General features: G+C 47.7%; 1 protein-coding gene across 4 annotated transcripts in view; it reads left to right on the top strand.

Annotated features, from left to right (window-relative positions):
- SYTL3 (synaptotagmin like 3) overlaps positions 1 to 20367 on the top strand; it is a gene marked incomplete at its 3' end in the record, with an annotated part of 92435 nt that overhangs the window by 54516 nt on the left and 17552 nt on the right. For all 4 annotated transcript variants that reach the window (XM_079146770.1, XM_079146771.1, XM_079146769.1 and 1 more), the window contains 3 exons: positions 574 to 652; positions 4001 to 4125; positions 10447 to 10578. In XM_079146770.1, coding sequence (XP_079002896.1) covers positions 574 to 652; positions 4001 to 4125; positions 10447 to 10578 — 336 coding nt within the window. The remainder of the gene's footprint in view (positions 1 to 573; positions 653 to 4000; positions 4126 to 10446; positions 10579 to 20367) is intronic.

Below are 20367 nucleotides of genomic sequence, written 5' to 3'. Positions count from 1 at the left end.
GATGATGAATGGATGGACGGATGGTGGATGAATGGTTGGAGGAATGTGTGGTTGGACAGAGAGTGGGTGGATAGACAGATGAGACTTGGAGAAGGAAATGAGCTTTCTGTTGTATTCTTCTCCTGTTTTCTTCTTGCTTCTGCTTTGAGAGGTGGAACTCCTTGGCCCACTCCAAGTGGGTCACTGGGTTCCTTACACCACCCTCAGCCCCTGCATTTTGCCATGGTACCCTTTGTGCCTGGAGTTGGGGTGGGGTCATAAGAAAAAGGAGGTTAAACAAACAGTAATTTACTTGGGTACAGTTTCTGAGCCCGGGAAGTGTCTTTCATTATGCCGCGAGGTGGTTGTTATCTTGTGAACCGCCCATCCACAGTGCTTCTTCCTCCACAAAGATGTCAAAATACAGAGCGGAGACGCTGAGTACCGAGGGCGCCTGGTGCTGGAGGGCCAAGCCCCGCACACGCCACGCCTGCATGCCCTGTGAGCACGCGCACCCAGCCACTGGCAGCCCAGAGACGCAGGGCGAAGGCAGGCCAGCAAGCATGGACTCATTCTGTCTTGTTTCTGTTTTAGTTACAGGAACTTGGTCAGTTTAGAGGATTTAATAAGTCCGTGGAAAATTTGTTTCTTTCTGTTACCACCCACGTGAAAAGTAAGTCAATGCCTCGGGTCGTGTTCTTCCCACACCAGGCAGGAGGGCAGCAGCCTCAGAGGGGACTGTCCCTGGACCCTGGGGAAAACCATAGCACTGGCCCTTCGTCTTCTCGTCACCCACAGAGCAGGCCTTTGGTTCCCAGTGGGAAGAGGAGATGCCATTTTAGTCCATTAGTTGGCTTAGTGTCCCCTTTTCATGCCCGAACCTGCCTAGCTCGGCGCCACGGACAGAGGAGATTGGCACATTTAGACTTTGCAGAGGGCCAACAAAGAAAGCATGAAGACTCAATTCCAGCAAATCCCAAACTAGGAACCTTCAAGGCGGTGGGGTCCGAGATCTGTCACTTGCGAGGAATTGCTTGTCTATGCTTTTTCTCCTTAGTAATTTATTTTCTTCCTTTTATAGTTACCCTGTAGTTTGCAAATGCAGGTGAGCCCCCAGCTTGGAATCCTGTCTCTTTCTGGGTACCTTCTCCCCTCAGGTTTTTCCCCTGCTTATCTTAAAATTCAAGTCGTCATGAATAGACCCTCTCATGCCTCTGAGGGCGGGTGTTGAGACTGTGTCCTTACTGGGATTGGGGCTCCTGGGCACGCGTTTTTCTTCGTCCCTGCCTGTTGGGCTTCTGTTCCTCACGTCCTTTTCTGCGGTTACTGTGGATGATTTGTCTCATTGTTGTGTGTTGGCTCCAGCAACGTCTGACGTTTGATTTTGAGTAGTCATCTGCACGCCCCACGAGCCCTGTCTGAGCTGTCCCCTGGTGACCAATGACATCAAAACATGCTCTTCAGTTAAATACAACCAAAACTACCTCAAGCAAGGGTCTGTCCCCTTTTTTTCTGAAGGGAGAGGCAACTGAATTTCCTTGGCCTGTTTGCAACAGTGCCTGGGGCTCTAAAAATCACCCCCTACCCCACTGGCTCTCCTACTGTCCCCCCTCACCACCCCCCTGCCAGCCACCCTGTGCCCACCAGCCTGGCTCCTCCCACTGCAGGTTCTAGTGGGACCTGGCCCACATCCTCCTAGCTCCGCAGCTCCTCCCCAGATCCGTGTGGCTTGTGTGGATTCTCTCGCTCCTCTGCTACTGGAATCCATGCCTGGAGTTGAACCCTAAGCTTCCTCCAAGAGGCGGCCACCGTGGCCACTGCACGCCTGCCCTCCTGAACACACAGGCCCTACATGCACAGGCACTTGAGGTGCTTGGTTAGTGCCAACCGGCCCCCAGCCTCCCCGTGCATCTGCACGCACGCCTGAGGTTTGCCAGTTGAACACCTGGGTGGACAACCAGAGCCAGTCCCTGGCAGGGCGAGGGCAGAGACTCCTAAGGGCGAAGCAGGGTCCCTCTCAGACATGGGTCTCGGCGGAAGCCCCGTAGCCTGTCCCTGCAGCCCAGAGGCAGGGGTGGCAGGAACCCCGCTTTCTGGCTCCTGGGAAGGGCTGCATGCCTGAGACCTTTCCCGAGCGCCTCCTGCTTGTTCTTAGAGGCAGGGACGTGGCTTCACTGTCCTGTGCCCTGCCTCCACCGCAGGGCACATGGCATCTTGTAGGTGCTGGCTCGTGTTTCTCCAGGCTTTGAGGGATTCTTCCTGTGTCCTCTCGATCTGTGCTTCAGCTCTTCTCCCTGCGGAAGTGGGTGAACAGGAAACCCCCACTGTGGGCAGGAGGTCAGACTGTGCCTAGTGTACATGGGGAGGGGCTGTGAAGGGGCCCAGGCTCTTTGGGGACCAGTGACCCAGGATGCAGGAGGAAGCCCTTGCCCCCGGGCTGGGGATAGCTGACTCCAGTGATCTCTGGCTGCTAGTCCCACTCCCACCCCTGGAGGAGATGAGTTACCACAGCTGTTCTTGTTATCAGCTCATCTCTAGGTGGTGGAGGCACGTCATCCCCTCAGGAGGAAAAGAGGAATCGATTCTTACTGAGGGTTCTTGCTGTCCTCTAACCATGCTGAGCTATAAGCCTTCTTGTCAGAACCCAAGTTGCTCAAGAAGATTCCCTCCTCCTTAGTCTGTGAACTTGAAATGAACCACGTAGGCATGGGCTTTGGGGTGGACCCTGAGCAGATGGTGGGGGAGGCATGAGGAGGGGGTTGGAAACTAGGGTCTCTCACGTACTCCGCAGCCAGGCTGGGGTTGGCCACATGGGGAGGTCACCGAAGTGACTTGGGTCAGAGGACCAGAGGGCGCTAGTCCTTTCTAGCTGCTGGGCATTGAGAGGTGCACAGACACTGCTAGGTGGTAGACCTGAGATAGCAGGGAGGTAGGGGTTGCGGGACAGGTTGGATAGTAATGTGGGCAGGGATGGGTGCCCCCGGGCTTGGGAGAGTTCACTGGGGACCCTTCCTCCACTAGGCACTTCTAAGCTTCCTGTGGCAGTGCAGACAGGAGACAGTTCATAGGTAGCCAACTCAGGGGCAGTGACAGCTCAGTGGGTGGACCAGAAGGTAGGCTGCCTGGGGTCCTGCTGTCCCTTACGGTAGCCCTGAGCCACATGTTGCTCCTGAGACCCTGAAATATAGTCACAGGATGTGCTGCAGAGTAAGATACATACCAAACCTCAGAGCTTGGTGTCAAAGAAAGTTAACTGTTTCCCAAATGACTTTAATATCGACTGTGTGTTCTAATAACATTTTGGATACAGCACTACGAAATATAGAATTAAAATTAAAGTCACCTGTTTGCTTTTACCTAGTGTGATTAGCAAAAATTGAGACCCATATGTGACTTGAATGTGTCTCCTAGTGGACAGTGAGCTGCCAGGCAGGTAGCTCTAGGCCCACGGTGGAGCAGCCTCCGGGAAGGAAGCCAGGTCAGGAGGAGGGAGCCGCGCGGGGCCCACCTTCCCTTGGTGCACTGTGCCTTCTTCCACCCTGGTCTTTGTTGAGCTCACCATTACGCTGTGAAGACCAACACTCACCTCATCTTCCCAGGGCACACTTTCTTACTGAAACAGCAGTGAAGACACCTCGAATCTTACTTTCACTTCCCTTCTGAGTCCTGGGAGATGGTGTTTAGTCATGAAAGCTCGTCGGGAGCCCCTGAGAAGCCAGTTTGTATGGGGGCTGCCATCTGTGGGTCTGGACAAGTGTTTTCTCCTACAAGTGATTGGGAATGCAGGTCAAGTCGGGGGTTCCCTTCAACTCCCACCCAGACGGTGGCCCCCTGTGGAGGTGTGTGTGGCAGTGTGACCACAGTCTTAGAAGGCCCCAGCCCTCCTCCTGCCCTGTGTCCAGCACAGTGTCTGGCCACCCTCCGGGTGCCCCTGTGCTCCATGGTGGACACGCCTCCCTTGCTCCACGGGTCTCGGTGAGGTTGTTGCTCCCAGCTGTCATCTCTTGTGCTTGTCTTTTAGAGCTCTCCAAGTCCCAGAATGACATGACTTCTGAGAAGCATCTTCTGGCCACAGATCCCCGGCAGTGTGCAGGCCAGACACAGAGACGGAGCCAGTCGGACACTGCGGTCAACGTCGCTACCAGGGTACCCGGGGCCCACCAGCCTCTGCTCTGGCCCCTTTATCTTCTTTTTCAGCACTCTCTAGCCCTTTTCTCTGTAATTATTTTTCCTTTGATAGCAAAACAGTGCTCAGTCAGAAAAACATCACTGGAAGCTCCTGCTTGTGGGCAGGCCTGGCCAAAGGAGATTTGGAATTGAAGATGGAAGTAGCTGTGGTGACTGGTACCCGTTGTCTCAGCTACTTGGGAGGCTGAGGCAGGAGGATCACTTGAGCCCAGGAGTTCAGGGCCATGGGCAACATAGTGAGACCCTGCCTCAAAAAGAATAGGAGGTCGACCTGGAAAACTGTTCAGAGCGGCTACAGGCTTTTGTGTGGCCAGGAGTCCCCAAGACTTCTGCCCACTGGCTTCAAGGCCTCACCAGCTGCAGGGTCCATGATTGTCATTGTTCCTGGGGTCTATGAACACCTCACTCATGACTGAGGGGCCTTCTGACTTCTGTTCAGGGTCAACAGCCTTTGGTTAAAATCTGTCCTGGTCTCTCATGGAGACTGGAAAACACAAATACTGCATGATCATGTTCACGCAGGGGCCTCCTTCCCCGAGTGGGAACCAAGGCTGAGCTCACCTGCCTTGTCCTTAGCCGGTGGACCAGGCACAAGAGCAAGCTGGCTCTGGGATCAGAATACCTGGGTTCTAGTCCAGCTGAGGGGACCTGGCTGGGCAGGTGCCAGCTCCTGTTGTTTGCAGGGTCCTTATGATGCTCGGCTCAGCTGCACAGGACACAGGCCCCTTCTCTGTGGCTGTGGGCTCCTCTCCAGGCATTCCCAGACACACTGTTCTTCAGTTGAGGGCATGAGGTCAGTCCACTCTCCTGCTAGAACCTCAGCACCATTCTTAGGTGTTAAGGCCTGCCTCCACCCGCTGCCTCCCACCTGAGCCCAGGATGCCCTCTGTAAAATGGAGATACCAGTACCACCTGTTCTTCCCCAGCACAGGATTCTCGGAGGTACCCCCTGAGTTACTGTATTACCTGGTTTGCCATCTAAGTTATCAAAATATATTCTTTAGATTGCCAATGTTAACATGATGCTCTAGACTCCATACAAGGAGCTCTACCTGATCATCTCATCTTATTTGCCTAACCACCCTAGGAGGTAGGTATTGCAGGAGGCACCTCTTTACGTGTAGGGACATGGAGGCTTGGCGGGGTTAAGTCACAGGGCACAGCGACGTAGCTGAACTAGGGAGAGCTGTGTTTGAACTGACCCCACCTGGCTTTGGAGGAGCTCTGGGCACTGGGTCTCAACTCCCATGTGTGGCTGGGCGTCCCTGGGCATCCTGCTGCTGTACTGACTCCGGGTCAGGGGGTCTTGGGTGGCCGTGAGAAGCAGAGCCTCGGGTGGGTTTGGTTGAGCTCCTGGGAGAGCAGGGGATGCCCCGGCTGCTGGTCCTTGTCCCACCCTATAGGAGAAGGGCGTCAGGAGTATCTGAAACCCTGAGGATCTCTGAAATTGCAGCCGGTGTGAGAGCACCAGGGCACGTTGGCTTCCCCAGAATGGCCAGCTTCCTGAGGAGGCCAGAGGGGCGGAGCTAGTGCTCACTCAAACCACAGCATCACCTGGGCTCTTGCAAAGACAGCAGGGAAGGTGTTCTTACTCCCATGATAGTGATCGAGGACCTTCGTTTGAGTAGGAGGCTAACCAACTTAAGTATCAGCTCAGAGCTTAAAAAAAAAAAAAAAAAAAAAAAAAAGTGGAGCCAGAAGCGGAACCTGGGTTTATATGATTTTAAGTCAGAAAACTTTAGCCTCTTCTTTCTATCTATGCCCCACGTAAGGACAGGTGAGGGCCACAGAGAAAAAAGTTCCAGAAGGGATTTGGAATTATGAGCCATTCTCTTACCGGGTCTGAAGAAGCACTGATGCCTACATTTACAGGGCCAGCAGTGCCTGGGCACAGGTCCTTGCAGAGAGCCTTATTGGTGTTTAACCTTCGTAATCCTTAAAACAACCCCGTGAGGGTTGCACTATTGCTGTCCCCATTGGAGATGAGGACTGTGGAGGTCAGTGGTCAGAAAGGACCATGGGGTCAGGAGGGTCAGGTACAGCCTGCTCCGGGACCTTTCCCAGGACAATGGCTGCGGAGGCTCAGCATTTTCCTGTCTGTGGTGTGGTGTTCTGTGCTGCGTGTGGGGCATCCCATGCTCCCATAGGCTCTGCTTTGGGCATCCTTGGCACCCCTCTGCTGCAGCTTGTGCCCACAGAACAGAGCCTGCCAGGCAGCTGTGGAGGTTGCCTGATGGGCTAGGAGCGAGGAGGTGCAGGGGAGGCTGTGTGGAGAGCCCCCACCTGCGTGGACTCTTACCCTGTGTCCACTCTGCTGCCCTGCTTGGGGCAAGGCATGCTTGAAGCTCTTGGCAGGCCTTCTCTCTGCCCAGCTTCACTGAGGATATGGCTGTTTCAAGGAGCACTGTAGCCAAATGTTTATACTCGGCCATCACTCAGCAAACATATCATCTATAAATGCTAAATAATTATTGGGTTGAAATGTAAGGAGTACATCTTTAAATAGGACATTTGCCAGACTGCAATTTCACATGTCTGAGCTGGGTAGCTCACAAAAAGGTACTCGTTTCCATCAGAACACTTTGGAACATCTTGCCAACATTGATCATGTGACATAGTGCCCCTTGGAAGTAGGGGACATTGGTGCCCACCTTGCAGGTGGCTATGGCACAGAGCTAGTTGATGACCTCCTCCCCCTCCCCCCTTCCTCTCCCTCCTCCTTCTATTTCTTCTCTCTCTCTCTCTCTCTCTCTCTCTCTCTCTCTCTCTCTCTCTCTCTCTCTCTCTCAATTGAAATGCCTTGCTATTTCCCAGACTGATCTTGAACTCCTGGGCTCAAGCCATCCTCCTGCCTCAGCCCCGGGGTGCAGGGACTATAGAGGTGTGTGCTGCTGCTCCTGGGTTAGGCAGCCTTCTTAAACCCTCATGGTGACTCAGGCTACTAACCGAACAGCTGCTCAGGATCTCTTCCATTTCTCAGGTCATTAAGTTTGAACTGCATGTTCTGAAAGCTCTCCCAGAGACTCTCCCTGGAACATCTGGGCCAGGATCCTTCGAGAAGTGAATTCTCCCTACCTCTCCTCGTGTGCATTCCAGTGGATTTTATTTTATCTTAATGTGTGGTTGATCTATACTGGCCATAAATATGTGTACCTGTTAAACAGGAAGCATGGTAAAGAACTGGTAGGATGGACTATCACTGGGGAGGTGGCCTGAGACAAAGGCAGAGGAAGAGGACTTTACTTCATCCCACTCTCCTTTGTCCTGTGTGACGTCTAGGTCCTGCTCAGGTCCCTGGCCACCTGCAGCTGCATCCCAGAGGCCGAGTGGGCAGAGAAGGCCAGGCAAACAGCGGTGTCCTTTCCACTGCTAACAGCCAGGCTGGGTGGCAGGGACCTTCCAGTGCCCCAGGAGAAGTGGTCTGCCTTCAGAGGTGTGTCCCTGCTCAGCGCACTGTGACTGGCCGAGCCAAACCTGAGTGATGTTCCTCACTCAGCGGGCTTCACGTTGAGACAGGCCTGAGGGAATCGTATTTCCTGTGTCCTTAGCTATTATCAGCAAAACTCTCAGACTCACACACTGCTTCCAGAGGACTCATAATTTGACCCAATGAAACTTACTACTTACTGAACTTTCCCATATAAACTTAAACTCTGCAGACAAGACCTCATTCAGGGCCAGCATTTTTCTCTGGACTCTAACTAAAACTAGATAATTACTGAAGTACATTAAAAATCACAGTGGTGGTCCAGGGGACAATGCCCACCTCAATGCCACTGATGAGCTCCTAGGACCTCGAAGCCCTGTAATAGGACATTGGATCTGACAGTGGTCCAGGTCCTTCAGAATTTACCGGGGGAGAAGTTGAACATAGAACTTCACCTTGGGTTCCATGCTGGGTCCATACTGAATCAAAGTAGCCTTCAGAAGAGTATCTGCTTTCCTAACCATTTTAAAACATTTACATGTGTGTGTAGGCTCCATTGAAGTTTTCCTGTGCCCTGACCTATTAGAAGCATAGTCTTCCCTGGCCATGAATCCAATATGCCATGTAACCTCTGTTGTAAAGACAATTCTCTTTGTTCCTTTCCAGAACTTTCTACCATCAATTCTTTATGATTCAAAAACCATGAGTTTTAAAATGTACGTTGAACTCACTATTACTCAGCTAAGCTTCCAAAACGCGATCACCTTAGATCGGGCAGTTTAAGTGACACTTATTTTCTTGCGATTCTGGGAGCACAAGGTCTGGGACCAGGGTGCTGGAATGGCCCAGCCCTCCTTCTGACTCACAGATGGCTGCCTTCTTGCTGTGTCCCACAGGTTGGGAGGGCCAGGGTGGGAGTCCTTCAGTGTCTTTTCTCATGAAGACACTACTCCTCATTCCTGTGACGAAGTGCGGTCCTAGCACGTGTTCTGAACCCTCGGGGCTCCAGGCCCCTCAGAAGCGCAAGCTTTCTAGGACAGAGCCTCTGGCCCAGGCACTTCTGTGGCTCCCGGTTGTCCTTCCCCTGTTACCGCGGTAGTGTCTCCTCCCTCCTGAGCTCCTCTTACCACGCACGCACCTTTCAAAGTAAAGTGCCTCTGGACTCCACACGCTCCATCCAGCAGGAAGGGCACCACGCTGGACATCCAGGTTTGCCATTTGCTTTTAAGGAAAAGTCTAACTTATTTAGTTTTTTCCATATTGACACATAGGTACTATTATTTTTAGCAGCTAATTTTTAGGGCTTTTAATTCTGCCAGGTTGGCTACCTCTGAGGGTGACTTGGTTTACCCGACCACTGGTAGCAGTCACCCATCTTCCAGGACTCTTGGAAATGTTGCTTTTGGGCCTTCTCTGCCTACACTTTGAAGCCCCCTGGACAACTCACTTCCCTGTGTCTGGTCCCTGCCTGGCCCTAGAGTCTCCAGGTCTAGGAATTGCACCCCACTTGCCTTGCCCTTCATCTTTCCCAGCCACCTGCCAGCACCCCACTCAGGTCGTACCCCCCGGAAGATCAGCCCGGATGCTCCACGCTGAGTAAACGCCCCTCACCTCTTTGCCACCGTGTGGCTGGTGTCTCTGTCTTCCTAGCAGCTGGTGAGGCCTGGGGCCAGCTTTGGACCCTGCTCTTCCTCTCCCTTCTCCTCTTCCACTCCCGGGGTTTAGAGCGGTGGATTGAATACAGTGTGGCTTAACCATGTCTTGGACTCGAGCTGATGTGGGACTGAGAGCATGACCAGTAATTCGCAGGCAAGCTGTTCCTCTGTTAGTTCTCCACTGTTCTCACTTAGCATTTTATTAAGACAGTTAGGACTCTGGTGTGGCTCTTAGGTTTGGGTTCTCCTTCCAATCTAGCACCAAGGCTGACACCTCAATTCAGGAACTTTCCATGGTTGGTCTAGAAGAGGTTTTCCCAGCTTACCTGTTGTGTGTATTACCCCACTGGTGGGTTTGACAGGACTTCCTGCAACAGTGGAAAGTTCTTTACCTGAACAGTCCAATGTAATGGCCACTGTCACATGTGGTGGCTGAGCACTTGAAATGTGTCTAGTGCAACTTAGCAGCTGAGTTTATTAATTTTATTTCAATTGACTTGAATTTAAACTTAAATAGTCCCATGTGACCAATGGCTAGCCTGTTGGGAAGCACAGCTGTAAACATTATAAAGAAGTATTAATAATTAGCGAATTATCTTTAAAAAATTCAGAGATGCATTTTGATCTCACCCACTTTTTTTTGGCTGTGCTAGGGATTGGTCCAGGGCCTTGTGCATGCTAGACAAGTACTTTACCTGAGCTACATCCTGGGCCCTTTCTACTTTTGAGACAAGGTCTCACTAAGTTGCCCAGGCTGCCCTTGAACCTGCTATCCTCCTGCCTCAGCCTCACATGTAGCTGGGATTAAAGGCATATATCACCATGCCTGGCTTGATTTTTCCCTTTATGAGCATTTAAAGCTTATTGTGTGTCAGACTGAATATTATGTTTCATGTAATTAAATGCCAGGATCATTCTGAAGGTCAAAATGTGGACTTTAGGACTTTTACTAATCCATAAGTAACTGCCCACCCATGTTCGTGACTATCCCGGAGCTTGACAATGTCTTCCTCAGGGCTCTGTGGGGATGGGCGGGGCATTTACCCAAACACAGGTGTCTCCTTTGTCAGCCATTCCAAGTCCACGTGAGTCACACCAAGGATGGCGTGGGCTGTGCTTGCTGAAGCCTCTGCATTTGAACAGAGCCAAGTGGGCACGTGGGCCATTGTATTAATTTTGATCTTCCTTCTCCAGAAGGTCAGCACACCAGATATTTCGAAGCCTCTCCCTCAAGAGGATCCCAGACGCTCTGCCAGCCTTGCTTTGAAGCAAGACGCTCTCCCACTGGGCCCCACGGTCTGCCCTTTGTTCACGGGAGGCTTGAGACACGTGAGTCTTGTCCCAACACTCTTGGCACAGAATGTGTAGTCACTAGGACGTCACGCTGGGGCTGGGGATGCAGTTCAGGGGTAGTGTGGCACTGAGTGTGGGGTTGGGTTGTCTCATGAATTTGAAGAATACCATGGATACAAGGGTGAGAACCAAGTAACAGGACTTCTTAGAGTAACAGAAAGCAAGAGGGAGGGGCCCAAGAGAAGGACACCAGAGAGCAGCTGTTGTCTAGGGGTTTATATGATCTACAGGGTTAAGGAACGCCGCTTCCTGCCCAATCCTGGGTAGGAATTCAGTGTCTAGGAGGTATTCGTGCAGGTTCCAGTCCAATCAGGACATCAGTCAGGCCGGGAGTGGTGACGATCTCCTGTAATCCCAGTGGCTCAGGAGGCCAAGGCAGGAGGATCACGAGTTCAAAGCCAGCCTCAGCAAAAGTGAGGCACTTAGCAATTCAGTGAGACCCTGTCTCTAAATAAAATACAAAATAGGGCTGGGGATGTGGCTCAGTGGTCAAGTGCCCCTGAGTTTAATCCCTGGTACCCATAACAAACAAACAAACAAAAACCAATCAGGCATCTTTCCTTCTTTGGAGAGGCATGGACCCCAGTCACGTAGGTCTTGATTTAAAAATAGCCTTCTTAGCAAATACCTGCAGGTGCTGTTTGTGCTCTGCTGCCCAGGAAGTGACCCAGGGGCCCACCCCCATCCTCCTGCCTTATCTCTTCCTCCTGACGTCACTATGTGATCAGCACCAGCAGAGCAAAACACGTCAACCTGGATTGGTGGACGAGGCCAGGCCCAGGTGACCTGAGCACAGCAGAGCTTGGTCACATTGAGCTTTGCAACGTTCTGAGAGTCGTTTTTCTTTTTTACATCTTATCGTGAACATTTTCATTCAAAGAGCAGTGAATAAAATAACAACATTTCTTTCAAGGAAAAGCTTTGGAGTTCGATGGAGTCTAATTGATCGGATTTTCGTGTTGGGGTCCCTTCTGTGTCCTGTCTTTCCACAAGCCATGAAGATGGTCTCCTCCTTTCATCTAGGGGTTTAATAAAAGTGGAGCTTTTATGCTCAGGTCTACTCTTCAACTCATTAACTCTTCGTAAATGGTATAAGGTAGAGGCTGTAGCTATTGATTCACTGTGGATAATTAGTGAATCCACTGTCACTTGTTAAAGACTTCCATTTTCCCCAGTACTTTGATGTCTTCATTGAAAATCAAATCGCTGGGTAAGTGGGTCCCCTCCTGGGCTCTCTCTTCTGTTCCACTCAGCTCCAGGTCTGTCCTTGAGCTGAGACGACTTCCTCTTGTTTACTGCAGATTTGTAGCAAGTCTTGTAGTTGGATAGTATTAAGTCTTCCAACTTTATTCTTGCTTGAGATTGCTTTGTAATGTTTTAGATCTATTTTCTATTTGTGGAAAGACATTTTTGTTCAATTATCATGCACTTGTTGGAAAACATAACTGAGCATGACTCTCAGCGTAGAATTGTGGAATACAGTGTAGTGGACGGAACCTTGGATTTAAGCATTGAGACCTCCGTCCGCAGCTGACTTGGTCTGCTTCGCGGCTGTGAGAGAACTCCAGACTCATAGGAATGTGTTCCTCATGATCTTGGAGGATGGAAGTCCAAGAGCAAGGCACTGGCAGGACAGACATCTGGTTCCCCGTAGGTGGCTTGACGGGGTGTCCTCGTGTGGGAGTAGAGACGGAAGGACAAGGGGCCAGCGCTGTTATGGAAGCCTTCCTCCCCTCCTCTGGGCTCCATCCTCATGACTTAATTGCCTCCAAGGGCTGCACATCTGACCACCGGCGTTGCAGTCGTGTGGTGATTATGTTTCCATGCGGGAGTTTTAGAGCCAACCTAAACTTTCGAACCATTGTGAGCGAGCGTCTTGGTGTTTTGCTCATTGGATGTCCTTAGGCAGTCACCGAGACTCGGAGCTTCTGGGTCCCCACCAGAGAAATGGGTATCACCGTTCTTGTCATTTCCCAGGATTTCTTTGAGCGTGAAACCAATGGTGTGGAGTCTCCATGGAACAGGGTATCATGACACCTCTGGAAACCAACCCCCTGGCTCACGTTCTAGCTCCTTAAGTGACAAGGACTGTGACATGGAGCAAGTCCTTGAACCAAAGTGTGCCTCAAGGTGTGCCGTTCCCATGTAAAGTGGGGTTCAGCTCAGATGATTAGGCGTTTCCCCCCATCCATGCCAACGTCCAGAGGGACACTGAGAGGTTGGCAGGCCAACAGTGCGTTTGGGAATGTCATCCTCCGCTAGGCCCCGGGGCCAGTGGCCCCCACCCAGCCTGAACAGCTCCTGCGGGTAGTCCTGCCTCCTCAGCACCACTGCGCTGACCTCACCCCCCGCAGCACTGATGTCACCTGGGAGCTGGTCAGAATTCAGTCTTGGGCCCTACCCAGACCTTACTAAGTCAGGACGCAGAACCTACAGAAGCCAGGAGATTTCTTTGTACAACCAGGGCTGAGAAACACCAGCCTCAACAAGCCAAACCCTGAAGAAATTCTGTAACTTGGTAAAAATTCTTGAAGAGTTTAGGGCTCTGTCCTCCATGGTAGTCACGAGTGAGGTATGACTATCGAGCCCCGGACTGTGGTTGGCCTGAATCGAGATGTTCTGTGAATATAAAATACACACTGAATTTTGAAGACTTTAGTTGGGAAAAGGTAAAATATCCTAATTTTTATAGGACTGAGAATGTGGTTCAGTTGTAGAGTACTTGCTAGGCATACATGAGACCTTGGGTTCAATTTAAAAAATAGTATGAAAACATGTTGATATGACAGAATTTTGGATGTATTAAGTTGATTAAAAATATAAAATTTCACCTATTTTTAATTTTTATTTTTTTAGGTAAAATCTGACATATTTCTTTTTTTAGATTTTTAATTCTTTTTAGTTGTACATGACAGTAAAATGTATTCTGCCATACATGCATGGAGTATAACTTCCTATTCTCATGGTTGTACATGATGTGGTTTCACTGATCATATAGCCAATATGAACATAGGAAAGTAATGTCTGATTCATTCTACTATCTTTCCTATCCCCATCCCCCTCCCTTCCATTCATTCCCCTTTGTCTAATTCAAAGTGCTTCTATTATTCCCTTCCTCATCCTTATTGGGTGTTAGGATCTGCATATCAGACTGGGATTGGCTTATTTCACTTAGCATAATATTCTCCAGTTCCATCCTTTTACCACACTATGTCATAATTCCATTCTTCTTTATGGCTGAGTAATATTCCACTGTGTATATGTACCACATTTTCTTTATCCATTCATCTGTTGAAGGGCATCCAGGTTGGTTCCACAGTTTAGCTATTGTGAATTGAGCTGATATAAACATTGATGTAACTGTGTCACTGTAGTATGCTGATTTTAAGTGCTTTGGGTACATGCTGATGAGTGGGATAACTGGGTCAAATGGTGGATCCATTCCAAGTTTTCTGAGGAAGCTTCATTCTGCTTTCTATAGTAGTTGCACCAATTTGCAATCTGAGCAAAATATATGAGTGTTCCTTTTTCCTCAAATCCTCATCAACATTTATTGTTATTTTACTTTTATTCTTGATAATTGCCATCTGACTGGAATGAGATGAAATCTCAGTGTAGTTTTAATTTGCATTTCTGTAATTACTAGAGATGTTGAACATTTTTTCATATATTTGTCGATCAGTCATAGTATTTCTTCTGTGAAGTGTCTGTTCAATTCCTTGGCCCATTTATTGACTGGCTTATTTGTTGTTTTGGTTCTTAAAATTTTTTTGAGTTCTTTATATATTCTGGAGATTAATATTCTTTATATATTCTGGAGGTGCAGATGGCAAAGATTTTCTCCTATTCTGTGGGTTCTCTCTTCATGTTCTTGATTGTTTCCTTTGCTTTGAAGAAGCTTTTTAGTTTGATACCATCCTATTTATTGATTCTGGATTTTACTTCTTGCACTTTAGGAGTCTTGTTGAGGAATTCAGTTCCTAAGCTGACATGATGGAGGTTTGGGCCTATTTCATTTTCTAATAGGTACAAGATAGGTACATATCTTGTGGCCTAAGATGTGGTCTCTATTAGAGAAGGATCTGTGTGCTGCTGAGAAGAGAGTGTATTCAGTCATAGATGAGTGAAATATTCTATATATTAAGCCTAAATTATTACTTCTATTTTTTAGTTCTATACCTTCTTTATTTAGTTTTTGTTTGGATGTTTTATCCAGTGGAGAGAGAGGCATGTTAAAGTCACACAGGATTATTGTGTTGTGGTCTATTTGATTTGTGAAAATGAGAAGGGTTTGTTTAATGTATGTAGCTGCTCCATTGTTTGGGGCATAAATATTTATGATTGTTATGACTTGCTGATATATAATTCCTTTAAGCAGTATGAAATGTCCTTGTTTGTCCCTTCTGATTAACTTGGACTTGAAGTCTACTTTATCTGAAATGAGGACAGAAACCCCTGCTTATTTATGAGATCCATGTGAATGATAAATTCCCCCCCCCCCCAATCCTTTCACCTTCAGTCTGTGAATATCTTTTGCTAGGAGGTGAGTTTCTTGGAGACAGCATATTGTTGGGTCTTGTTTTTTAACAAAATCTTCCAGCCTATGTCTTTTGATTGATGAGTTTGGGTCATTTACATTCAGTGTTATTGTTGAGAAATGACATTTATTCTCTCTCATTTTGATTTTATTTCTGGTTATTAATTTGATTAGTTCCTCTTTTGATTGACTATTCTCCTAGTGTAGTTCCTTCCTTTACTGGTTTTCATTTTTATTTTTTATTTCTCCTTCATGAAATATTTTATTGGGTATGCTTTGTAGTGCAGGCTTTCTAGTTGTGAATTCTTATAACATTTGTTTGTCATGGAAGGTTTTTATTTCATCATGAATTCTGAAGCTTAATTTTGCCAGGTATAGTATTCTCGATTGGCTCCTATTTTCTTTCGGAGCTTAACATATATTATTCCAGTACCTCCAAGCTTTGAGGGTCTGGGTTGAGAAATCAGCTGAGATCCAAATTGGTTTCCCTCTAAGTGTGAACTGTCATTTTACTCTGGCAGCCTTTAAGATTCTATCTTTATTCTGTATGTTAGGCATTTTCAAAACAATGTTCCTTGGTATGGATCTGTTGTAATTTTGCATATTTGGGGTCCTATAAGCCTCTTGAATCTGATTTTCCATTTCATTCTTTAGGTCTGGGAAATTTTCTGATATTATTTTATTGAAAAGATTGTGTGTTCCTTTGGTTTGTATCTCCGAGTCTTCATCTGTCTTGATAAATCTTAAATTTGGTCTTTTCAATTTATCCCATATTTCTTGGAATTTCTGTTCATGGTCTTTTAACATCTTTTCTCCATGGTCAATTTTATTTTTAAGATTATATGTTTTGTCTTTATTGCCTGAAACCCTGTCTTCCAAGTGGTCTAGTGTGTTGGTGATGCTTTGCATTAAATTTTTAATTTGGTTTATTGAATCCTTCATTTCAAGGATTTCTGCTTGATTTTTTTTTTCAGAATCTCTCTTTATTGAAGTGATCTTTCACTTCCTGTATTTTCTCTCTGATTTTGCTCCTTACATTGTCCTTTACCTTGCAGATCATTGAACTATGTACATTCTAAACTCCTTCTCTGACATTCTTTCACTATGGTGCTGATGGATTCTGTTATTGAAGTATCTTGGCTTGTTTGGGGCAATTTGTTCCCTTACTTTTTCATGTTGTTTGTGTGTCTACCTATCTAACAGCATGGATCTGAAGCAGTAGAGTTTCTACTTTGTGAACCTATAGTGTCCCTAAAGATTTCCAGTACCTCACTGTTTAGTGGGAGACAAATAAAAAAACAACCAATGCAAACAATATACAGCATTAAACCAATTATTTCCTGCTGTGACATCTACAGTGTTAATTGTCACAATAAACAGAAATTATGTGATCAGTTGTCGCCTGCAGTAAAAACAGTAGGTTTGCAAAAGGGTTTACAAATTCGAATGGTGGACAGGGAGAGAACAGAAGTGATGTAGGAAGTGATGACTATGAGAGAGGAAGAGAGAAGATAGACATAAAAAATAAAGGAAGAGTAGAAGAGAGAATAATAGGGATTGGCTATTAGCAGAAGAAAAGAGATAAAGATAATCAAGGGAAACAGGTAAGTGAGAGAAAAAATATATAAAGTAGAAATTTTTAAAAATAAAAATAAAAGAATATAAAACAAAACTGAAATATAGTAATCAAACATCCTAGTCCTCAAAAAACCAATCCATGAGAAAAAACTGACTTCAAGAATGCTAGAAATGAGAAAACCAAATATGAATATGTATGAATGTCCATGTTCTGTTAAGGTCGGGATCAAATAGAGAAAAGAAAATTAAATCTTGATGGAAAGGTCAAGAATTGTTTCCACTGAAGTACAGAAGATTCTCCTCTCTCCTTCTCAGTAGTGTTAGGTGGGGTGGTGTGAAGTGTGATGCTTGCTCCACCCTCAGATGGGGTTGCTGGAGAGACAGGTAATCCTGTAGGTGGGACTCCTGGAGGTGGGGTGTGGGCTTAGGTGGGCTCCGGCTCTTCACTGAATGTCAGTTGGTCTTGAGATTTTAAGTCAGCACACCTCCAGGACCCAGGAATTGCAAGTCCATGTTGGAAGGCTGCACCCAGGGATCTCCTGGGTTCCACTTGTGGTGGAGGAGCCAGTCCTAGTCCACTGCTTCACCTGTGGACCCCACGTTTCCCTGTCTCAGCTTAAGCCTCCAAGCTCAACCCCTCTCAGCCCCACCCTTTTGAATTCCCAGCCAGGTGCATCTCTCCCAGCCACTCCTGCAGGCAGATGGGTTGGAGAGGGAGGAGATAGCCAGGTGGGTGTCCATGACCAGTAGAATCAGGCTCTGCTCTCAAGTCCAAGTACTGCTCACATGGCTGCTTGTGGGTCCTCCCATCATGGGACCCCTGATCATCGGTCCCATGGTGGGCTGTAGCACAGTCAGGACCCGTATGTCCTGCTGAGGCCTGTCTTAGTCTGTTTGGGCTGTTATACCAAACTATCATGGACTTGGTGACTTAAAAACAACAGAAATGTATTTTTTTTTACAGTTCTGCAGGTAGGAAGTCCAAGATCAAGGCTCTGGCAAGGACCTACCTCCTGGCCTGTTGATGGCCCCTCCTGGCTGTGTCCTCACATGGTGGAGGTGGCCAGCAGCTCCCTGCTGCTTAGGATAGTTCCTCTGTTCATTGCACATTCAGCAGGGCACTCCTTCCTTCTAAAAATTTCTCTCTGTGCCCTTAAAATTTATAATTATGTGATTGAATTATTGTGTTTAATTACAACCTTTTCCCTTTAGACCAAAGCTGTGTTTGTCTGAGGAATTGAACTCCCATGAGGCAAATAACTGGTTATTGCTCCTTGCCCAAAGATGTTGCCTACTCTTGTGAGAGCAATTTGTATCCTTTGGGAAATAAGGACTTGGGGCTAGAAAAAGCTTATTAAATCTCCACTTATGACAAAAGTACAAAAACAGAAGGCAGTAAATAAGGAAAATTGCCAGACCTCCCAGGTTGTCAAATAAGGACAAAATTAAAGTGTGTTTCTATTTTGGAACTGCTTTAGTAAATTTGAAAATACTATAGCTCAGTATTGGCAAGGGTGCAGAGTGGTAGGCATTCTGCAAACTGCTGGGTGAACATAAATTGTCATACCTCTTTCTGGAGGACAACTAGCAATATATATATAAAAATCCTTAAAATACATGTCCTCAGGGCTTTTTGTTTTTGTGTTTTTGTACCAGAGATCAAACCCAGGGCCTTGTGTATGCTAAGCACACAAGCTCTACCCCCGAGATACATTTCCAGCCCTGCGTGTTCTCTTTAATCTGACAACTTCAGCTATGAGAAGTTTTATTAAAGTTGCCACGAATGTTACCTGAGCACAGTGTCACACGCCTATAATCCCTACTCAGGAAGCTGAGGCAGGAGGATCGCAAGTCCCAGTTCAGCCTGGGCAACTTAGTGAGACCCTGTCTCAAAAAGTAATATGTGAAAAGGGAGCTGAGGACATCTGGGTTTAGTCCCTCATGCCTACACCCCAAATCATCATGAATGGTGCCCCAGATGAGTACCTACGAATGTCCAGGGGAGCAGTGTTTATATTTATTTTAATTTCTAAAATTTGGCAGCAATGAAAATATCCAGAGGAAGTAAGTCACAGAGCATATGCACCCAGGACAATCCCAGTAGTATGGACTCGGAAGTCAGGGAGATCGAGCCGGTGTATTTGGAGGGATGTATACGTGTGTGATGAACCCGTGAAGAGAAGCAAGGACTGCTTGTGGACAGTTTTGAAACAGTGTCTACCCAGGGACAGGAGTGAGTGGGGACTTGCTGAGGGAGGGGGTCACAGGCACTTCCAAGCTCCTGATGATATTTTCTTCTTTAACTGAGTGGTGGGCATGTGGACGTCCACTCCATTGTTTAACTGTGCCTGTGCCTCGTGTGCATTCTTTCAAATATTATACACTTCACAGGGAAAAGCAAAAAGGAGATGGAAGAACAAAGCCCATCTATACAGGGCGTCCAGATTGTGTGGCATTTTCAAAAGGTCGATAAACCCTGTGCATACAATATGCAGGCACGGTTCTGGCGCCTTACATTAACTAACTGAGCCTCATCACGGCCCTGGGAAAGAATCCCCGTTTTACAGATGAGAAAGCTGAGGTTGTGGAAGGTTAGAAAATTGCTCAAGAGCACACAGTTACTGAGGGTCAAGGCAGGACTGAAAGGCCAGCTGGCCCCATTGCCCACCTTCATTTTTTGCAGGGGGTAGAGGGCATACCTGGGATTGAGGCCACTGAGTGACATCCCCACTCCTATTTTGTAGTTTATTTAGAGACAGGGTGTCACTAAGTTGCTTAGCACCTCGGTGTTGCTGAGGCTGGCTTTGAACTTGTGATCCTCCTGTCTCAAGCTGCTGGGACTACAGGTGTGTACTGCCCTGTCTGGCGCCTACCTTCTCAACCGCTTAGTGTTAATGTCCAGTGTGTTCCTGATGATCAGGATTTATTATTTAAAAAAGTAAACCTGTGGTTCCTGTTGACTCCTGGTTTTTAGCTTGTGTATGAAGGGGCCTGGGCTGTGCTTGCAGTTATTGTAATAACCACGTGATTTCAGAGAAGGTCACAGGCCAGCAGCTCCCTGCCTGCTGGGTTAGTTTGTTCTTGCCCAGATCATCTCTTCTTTCAAATCCAGACAGCCTCTAATGGAAAGCAGACTGAGTCCTTAGTTACTTCTCCAGGCTGGAATCTTGCAATTGGCTCAGTTTGGTGCTCAAAGCTTTCACCTTCCTCAAAGACTCTGTTCTGACTTTGGGGAAACAAAAAACAGAAACTGTCAGGGCCAAGTTTACTCTCCTTCCATTCTCTGAGGTCTCTCCTCCCCTCCTACTGGGCAAACATGGCACTGGAACTGCTCAGAGATACCATCCACGGTTATGGCTGATGCATCAGGTACCCAGGCTCACTTCCAGCTCTGCTGCTGAGTTACTGTGCAACTTGGGTGTGTTTCAACCTGTCTCGCCCCCCATTTATCTGTCTGTCCACTTTACAACAACGGATGAGGAACTGCAGTGCTTCCTGGCTGCCTCCTCGTCCCAGGCACCAATCCAAGGAGCCTCACTGTGCACCGTCTTCGCTCCAGCCCCTCCGCCGCGTGCACCAAGGAGCAAGGCGCACTGGCATAGGTGGGGACTAGGTCTGTCCCACTATGTCACCGACTCCAAATGCGCCCC

The sequence above is a fragment of the Sciurus vulgaris genome, assembly GCF_902686455.1.
Source record: "Sciurus vulgaris genome assembly, chromosome: 7".
NCBI classification, from domain to species: Eukaryota; Metazoa; Chordata; class Mammalia; order Rodentia; family Sciuridae; genus Sciurus; species Sciurus vulgaris.
This window is presented reverse-complemented; position numbering and strand designations above follow the sequence as displayed.